The 6966-nt window shown below is 39.2% G+C and overlaps 1 protein-coding gene across 1 annotated transcript; it reads right to left on the bottom strand.

Annotated features, from left to right (window-relative positions):
* Positions 1-1930: 1930 nt before the first annotated feature.
* On the bottom strand, positions 1931-2872 carry LOC119044726 (olfactory receptor 8B12-like). Its single transcript, XM_037139223.2, has one exon. The coding sequence runs from the start codon at positions 2864-2866 to the stop codon at positions 1931-1933; it is 936 nt and encodes a 311-aa protein (XP_036995118.2). The 5' UTR covers positions 2867-2872.
* Positions 2873-6966: the final 4094 nt, after the last annotated feature.

The raw sequence follows: 6966 nt of genomic DNA, 5'->3' as shown, positions 1-6966 counted from the left end.
CCCTGTGACAAAGTGTTCACATTGCTGTCCGTCTCATGTGAGACAGTCACATCCCCTACCAACCACATCCAATGGCACCGCTTCTGCTGGACCCTGTATTTCAACTCATCTCAATCCTCCCTTCATAAGCTTATTCTTTTCTTTTCGGCAGCAGGGGACAAAATTAAAAGGCAGAACTCAACAATTATTCAAATTTCCCCTACTTCCTAATATAATGGACTTTCCTAAGAAACAGCCCAGTAAATAAAAATAATTATCCCAGCGCTTCATTTGTCATTGCTTCTCAAAGAAATTTTACCAATAATAGTTTAGACAAAAATTTTCTGTTGATTTTTAATATAATGCTCTATTTCCCATTTCATAATATGGTGGCTTTATGAACTTATCCTGAGATCACCATTTCTTACCCATATGCCTCTATTATTAGATATATGTGCAATGTCTGAAAATTCCATAGCAATTGCCTCTCCTAATAAGCAGCAGCTTGGTGCTGCCTGGCATGTGAACATGGACCCAGGGCCAGCTAGTGCTCTGTCACATACTCTAGACCAGTGTCATCTGATGGAAATATAATGTGAGCCACCTATAAGTTCTAAATTTTCTAGTGTATACCTTAAAAATAAACATTCATCATATTAATGACATTTTATGTAAAAAATCCAAAATGTTATCATTTCAACATGTAATCACGTAAAGAATTATGCATGAGATTTTTTTTCATATTCTTCAAAGATTGGGTGTGCATATCACTCTTACTTTGCCTACTTCCAGTATGTCTCCATTTGGATGTCCACATTTCAGTTGCTCAATACCCTACATGACTAGTGACTACCAGATCAGATAGCACAGCTCCCAATGACTTTGGACCACAACCAAGATAACCCTTGAAATGAGACTCCAAATTCTTTATCAGCCTTGAAATAATATGATATCTACACTCAGCATCTTTGTACCCTATAAAATGCCATTTCTCTTCCCTGGAAATCATAATTCACTAACCCATGTACCCAGTGCTCCACTCACCAAGTCAGTGGTCACCACACGTGCCTACTGGGAAACCTAACACACTACCCATTTACACACTAAAAACTCATCACACACTGACCTTGTCATTTTGCAAGATGTACTCAAGAAAATTTTTCACCTCCTATTTTCTTGCAAAATGTGATGTATTAAAATTGTTTGTGCAAGTAGCATGAAATTACTGTCAATCCTTTTTTAATTTAGATGTACAAGGTCAACTAACATGTGAAATGACATCTTCCAAGAAAGAGATGAGGCAAGCAAACATGGCCTAAAGGAGAACAAAGAATTGAGATACAAGCTGGGATTTCCATCCCAGCTTTGCCACCAGGTAATTTTTTTACATTTTTGGACTAGATGAAATGATTCTGAAGCCCCATTCAATACTGCATACTGTGTGATTGCAAGATTTTTTTTATAAAAGGAGAAATAAATAAAAAAATGTACTTGAAAAGTAACTAAATAAAATTTAATATTAAAAAAAAATAATAATAATAATAAATATTTTTGTAAAAAAAAGAATGGATATTTCTGTTTTTAACAATTTACTTCTAGAATTTACATTTTGTTTTAGGTGTGTTTTGCTCTATAATTTGTGCAACTGTGCAACTATAATCTCCCTTAATCTTGAGCCTTTATTTATATCAGCCTCAGGTTATAGTTGCTTGTTTAACAGTCATGTGTATAAAAATTTGTATTCCATTAAAAACTATGTATGTTCAAAAAAAAAAGAAGGAAGATTTGGGGTGATAGTAAGAGGGAATAAATCCATTTGGGAAAGAGTTAAAATTTCCTTTAAATATAGAATACAAAAGCATGAAGGTTGAATTCCTTAATGATGATGATGATAAAATAATAACACTCTAATTTAACATTTCTCATCCCTTTTCTTAATTTCCAAATTGTTTCAAGAGAAAATAATTCTTCCCAAGGTTTTCTTCATGGCTAATTTGACATCCTTATTCCTCAGGCTGTAGATTACTGGGTTCAACATGGGAACCACAATGGTGTAGAACATAGTACAGACTTTGTCCTGTTCAAGGGGTAAAATAGCAGGTGGTTTAAGGTAAGCAAAAGCTCCTGAACCAAAGAAAAGACAAACTGCCATTATATGAGAACTGCAGGTACTAAAGGCTTTGGATCTGCCCTCAGTAGAACTAATGTGGAAAATGCTGGAAAGAATGAAGCCATAAGACAGAAAAATGGTCACAATGGGCACCCCAATGTCAATGGCCACAAGAGTAAAGAGCACCAGAGTATTCATGTAAGAGCTATTGCAGGAGAGCTCAAGGAGGGGAAGAATGTCACACATATAATGATTGAGAAGGTTTTCTCCACAAAAGGTCAGAAACAGTATATTACCTGTATGTGCTATAGCCCCCCAAAACCCCATCCCGTAGACACCCAGCAAAAGAAATACACACACCTGAGGAGACATGGTGACCGTGTACAACAGTGGTTTACAGATGGCCACATAGCGGTCATATGCCATTGCTGACAGGATGAAGCATTCAGAAATGATAAAGAAAGAGAAGAAAAAGAGCTGAGTCATACACCCTGGGTAGGAGATGATGTTCTTCTTTAAGACAAAACTCATCAGCATTTTGGGGATGATAGCAGAGGAGTAACTGAAGTCAATGAAGGACAAGTTGAAGAGAAAAAGGTACATGGGAATGTGAAGGTGAGAGTTCAGTCCAATCAGTATTATCAAGCCCAGGTTCCCTACTATAATGACCACATAGAAGCCTAGAAACAGGAAGAAGAGAGGGAGCTGGAGTCCTGGCTGGTTTGTTAAGCCTACGAGGATAAACTCTGTCACAGAGGAGGTGTTATCTGCTGCCATCCTCCTCTGGGACTGCCTGGGAGGAAAGAGAAGAGTTGCTCACAGAGAGAGAAAAACAACTCACTCCTGAGACTGCAGTTTTAACAGGGAGCTGTGGAGCTTAGAGTTGAGATGGCATCTCCTTTCTGCATCTCTATTTTTATGGTCCCCATGTGTCTTCAACTGTTGGTTCCATTCCAGTAACTTTTGGTGGGTGAAATTTTTCTCCAGAGTATGGGCTCATCCAACTGAAGAGAAAGTCCACAAAGCTCAGCTGGAATGACCCTGTAACTTTGCATTGACCCTCTTCTGGTACTGCCTGCCCTCTAAAGCTCTGGGCCAAGTTTTGTGTTACCTGGGCCCTTCTCTGCAGTGCTGTTGTGAAGCAGAAGCCAGTTGCCCTAGACCTTCCATCTTTGGTCAGTGCTGGTCAGAAAGGAAGGGGAGGCTGTGTTGCCCTGAGTCTTTAGCAGAAATGACTGTAGAAGTATTATGTGAAAATAATACTGCAGTAATAAGGTAAACTTATTAGGAAAACCTAGGAAAAAAAGAAACATTTGCTGAGCACTAACTATGCTAATGGCACTGTTCTAAGACGTGTGGGGCATTTTGATTAAACCCATGGAAAAGGTGAGGAAACTTGCCACAGTCCCTGTCCTTCTAATTGGCATTAGAAGAACTCAGGATGTCTGACTCCAGGGTTTGAGCTTCATACCCTAACCACTCTTCTAGAGCACAGACCAGGTCAGGGAGGCACTCACCCTCCTTCTGCCTGCAGTCACAGTGCTGGACTCTGCTGGCTCCCACCCATCTCTATCATGGACACTCAGATGTCCTTGGTGACAAGAAGGGGACATCTCAGAGCTCAGACTGCTCTGCTTCTTCCTTTCTACTTTAAAATTCAAAGCCTTTAGTTTGTCTTGATTTTCCTGTTGAGCTGAAGAACATGGTCTCTGACCTCCTTTGTCCTGAGCCTCCAGTTCAGCTTCCAGGGATGGAACAGAACTTTTATAATATCCGTGGATAACCAGAGACTGAAGAGTGTTATTCTGGGCTAGGGATCACAGTGACCTAGTTACAGGAGCTCCCTCAGGATCCTTGCTCCCTAAGGGAGAAGAAATGTTTGTTTATGCCCTTGATGGTGCCTGATGCAGCTTTCAATGGCCTTTCATTTCATTCAGTTTACATCTTTATAAGTACAATTAAGAACATGGCACTTGGAAAAAGATTTCTTGTGCTGAGTGCTTACTGTACACTGACCACAGTTATCTGACCCAGCGCCCTCACCTGAAAGATCCAAAGCAACGCATACATAAATTTACCATGTTTTTTTCTGAGAATGAGCTCATAGAGTAGACCTATTTGTCTCCACTAATAATACACTGAAGGAACTATGAAAGTGTATTGAAGAAAAGGAAAGCTAGAGAGTGGGACAGCACACAGGGGAGAGTGGCTGAAAGGGCAAGTGTTAGAGATTTCAGTTCAAAGAGTGGGTTCTGACAGTTGAGCAATGACTTGAGAGAGACCTGGAAAGCCGAATAATAATACTCTAATAAAACACTGGGTGTCATGGCTTAATGCACCACCTTCCCCAGGCATCAGGCTTTTGCCCCGCACTTTTATACAGTACTCCAGCCCAAATTATTGCTGTGAGGAAGGAAATTCTGATCAAATAACAGGGTGGATGTAAGAGACCTTGCTGAGGCTTTAGATAACCACAAGTCACACAGTGTAGATTTTTGGCTGTGATTGATATAAAGATTAAGCATATTTTAAGTAGCAATTTGTATTCAACACCTTTTCCCAGGGGCATTTACATAGTAAGGGTGGCAAATTTTTCTATTCAAAAAACAAATCTCTATTTGGGGAAGTTCAAGAGTTGGTTAGATGATGAGTTCTGTATGTTTTTGGTCAGAGTTGAGGTCAGAATTTCTTTGGGAGAAATTGTGACATCGGAACACAGAGGCAGAACCCATCATCTTCCCGGCAAGTCAAACTGAAACCACTGCACATGGGCCTGTGTGTGTGTGAGTGTGTACACATAGAGCAGTGAGGACTTGCCCTGCCCCCTCTAAAGCTCAGCAGTGATGGTGCCTCATCTGCCTGTTTGCATGGAGAAGTGTCCACTGCCCACATGACACTAATGAATCCCAGTCCCTGTTCTCCATCCCGCTGCACATGTTGAAGAAATAGAGAAAAACAATCCATTACCAAGAAACTAAAGTAAGCACCACAAGTAAGTTCTCCTTAGGACCCAAGGTCAAAGAGGACCTTGGTGACTCACTACAATGTTCAGTTTCCTTTCAGAATCTCAGAGGGTTCTTGGAAGCATGATGCAACACCAGGAAACTTTCTTCTGAGATCTTTGCCTCTTCAGAGATGGTATCCATGGGAGGTTCAATTCCAATGCATCAAGGTTTCTTTTCAAGGGAAACAAGACTTTTTAAAGCTGTTTTTTTAAATATTTTAAAATTTAATTATTGTTCAAATCCAGTTTTCTGTTTTTTTCTCTCATTTGAGCATACCCCACCAGTGCTCCCCATCTCTCTCCCATTTCCACCCCCCTTAGTTGTTGTCCATGTGTCCTTTATATTCGTTCCTGTAAATTTTTTTTCTTTTTTTCCTGAAATTACCTCCCCTCTCCCATCTGGTCATTGTTGCCCTGTTCTCTATTTCAGTGTCTTTGGTTATGTTTTACTTGGTTGTTTGATTTGTTGTTTAGCTTCCTGTTAAAGGTGAGATCATATGGTATTTGTCTTTTTAAACCTCTTTGACTGTGTACTTGCTCCTGTACAAGCAGAGAGAAACAGAAATCAATATTCTTGATTAAGTTATTTTGTGACAGTTCTTTTACCTTCTTGGTTAAATTTATTCCTAGGTACTTTATTTTCTTCCTGCTTTAGTAAATGGGGTTTCTCCTTCTGATATTTCATTGCTGGTGTACAAAAATGCCATCAATTTCTAAATATTGACCTTGTATCCCACTACTTTTCCAAATTCACTGATTGTGTCAGGTAGTTTTTGGGTGGAGACTGTAGGGTTTTCTATGTACACTGTCATCTCATCTGCAATAATGACAGTTTTATTTTCTCCTTTCCAATTTTGGTGCCTTTTAGTGCTTTTTCTTCTTGTCTGATCCCTGTGGCTAGAACTTCCAGTCATATGTTGAGTAGGAGTGGTGAAAGCAGACACCCTTGTCTTGTTGCTGATCATAAGGGGAAATCTTTTAGTTTTTTCCCATTGGGGATAATGTTGGCTGTAGGATTTTCATATATGGCTTTTATTATGTTGAGGTATCCTCCCTCTGGTCCCACTTGCTGAGTGTTTTATCATAAATGGGTGCTGGATTTTATCAAAAGCTTTTTCAGCATCTATTGATCTGATCATGTGGTTTTTGTCCTTCATTATGTTTATGTGGGGTCTTACGTATATTGATTTGTGAATGTTGCAGCATCTTTGCATCCCTGGGACGAATCCCACTTGACCATCTTTTGGTCTTTGATCTTTTGGCTGTATGATCTTTTGAATGTACTTCTGAACCCAGATATGCAAGTATTGTTGAGGATTTAAGCATCTACGTTCATCAGTGATATTGGCCTGTAGTTTTGTTTCTTTGTTGAGTCTTTACCTAGTTTTGGAGTTAGAATGATACTGGCCATGTAAAAAGCATTTGGGAGTTTTCCCTCATCTTGAATTTTGTGTAATAGTTGGAGAACATAGGCGTTATTTCTTCCTTATATATTTGGTAAAATTCAACTGTGAAACCCAGTGGTCCGGGGCTTCTTATGCTGGGAGTTATTTGATTACTGCTTCAATTTCAGTAGTTCTTATCAGTCTGTTCAGGCTTTCTGCTTCTTCTTGATTCAGTTTTGGAAGATTGTATGTTTCAAGAAATTTCTCCATTTCACCCAGGTTGTCCAATTTCCTGGCATGTAGTTGTTCCTAGTAATTTCTTACAACCTTTTGTATTTCTGTGGTATCAGTGGTAACTTCTCCTCTTTCATTTCTGATTTTATTTATTTGGGTCTTCTCTCTTTTTCTTCTCGAGTCTGGTTTAAAGCTTGTAAATTTAATATGCCTTTTGAAAGAACCAGATCCTGTATTTACTGATCCTTTGAATT

This window comes from Artibeus jamaicensis, unplaced genomic scaffold (genome assembly GCF_021234435.1).
Source record: "Artibeus jamaicensis isolate MK-2021 breed Jamaican fruit bat unplaced genomic scaffold, CSHL_Jam_final scaffold_660, whole genome shotgun sequence".
In the NCBI taxonomy this organism is placed as follows: domain Eukaryota; kingdom Metazoa; phylum Chordata; class Mammalia; order Chiroptera; family Phyllostomidae; genus Artibeus; species Artibeus jamaicensis.
This window is presented reverse-complemented; position numbering and strand designations above follow the sequence as displayed.

What these genes read in the sequence shown, in the direction of transcription:
- LOC119044726 (XM_037139223.2), bottom strand. Translation starts at nt 2,866, where the DNA reads ATGGCAGCAGATAACACCTCCTCTGTGACAGAGTTTATCCTCGTAGGC.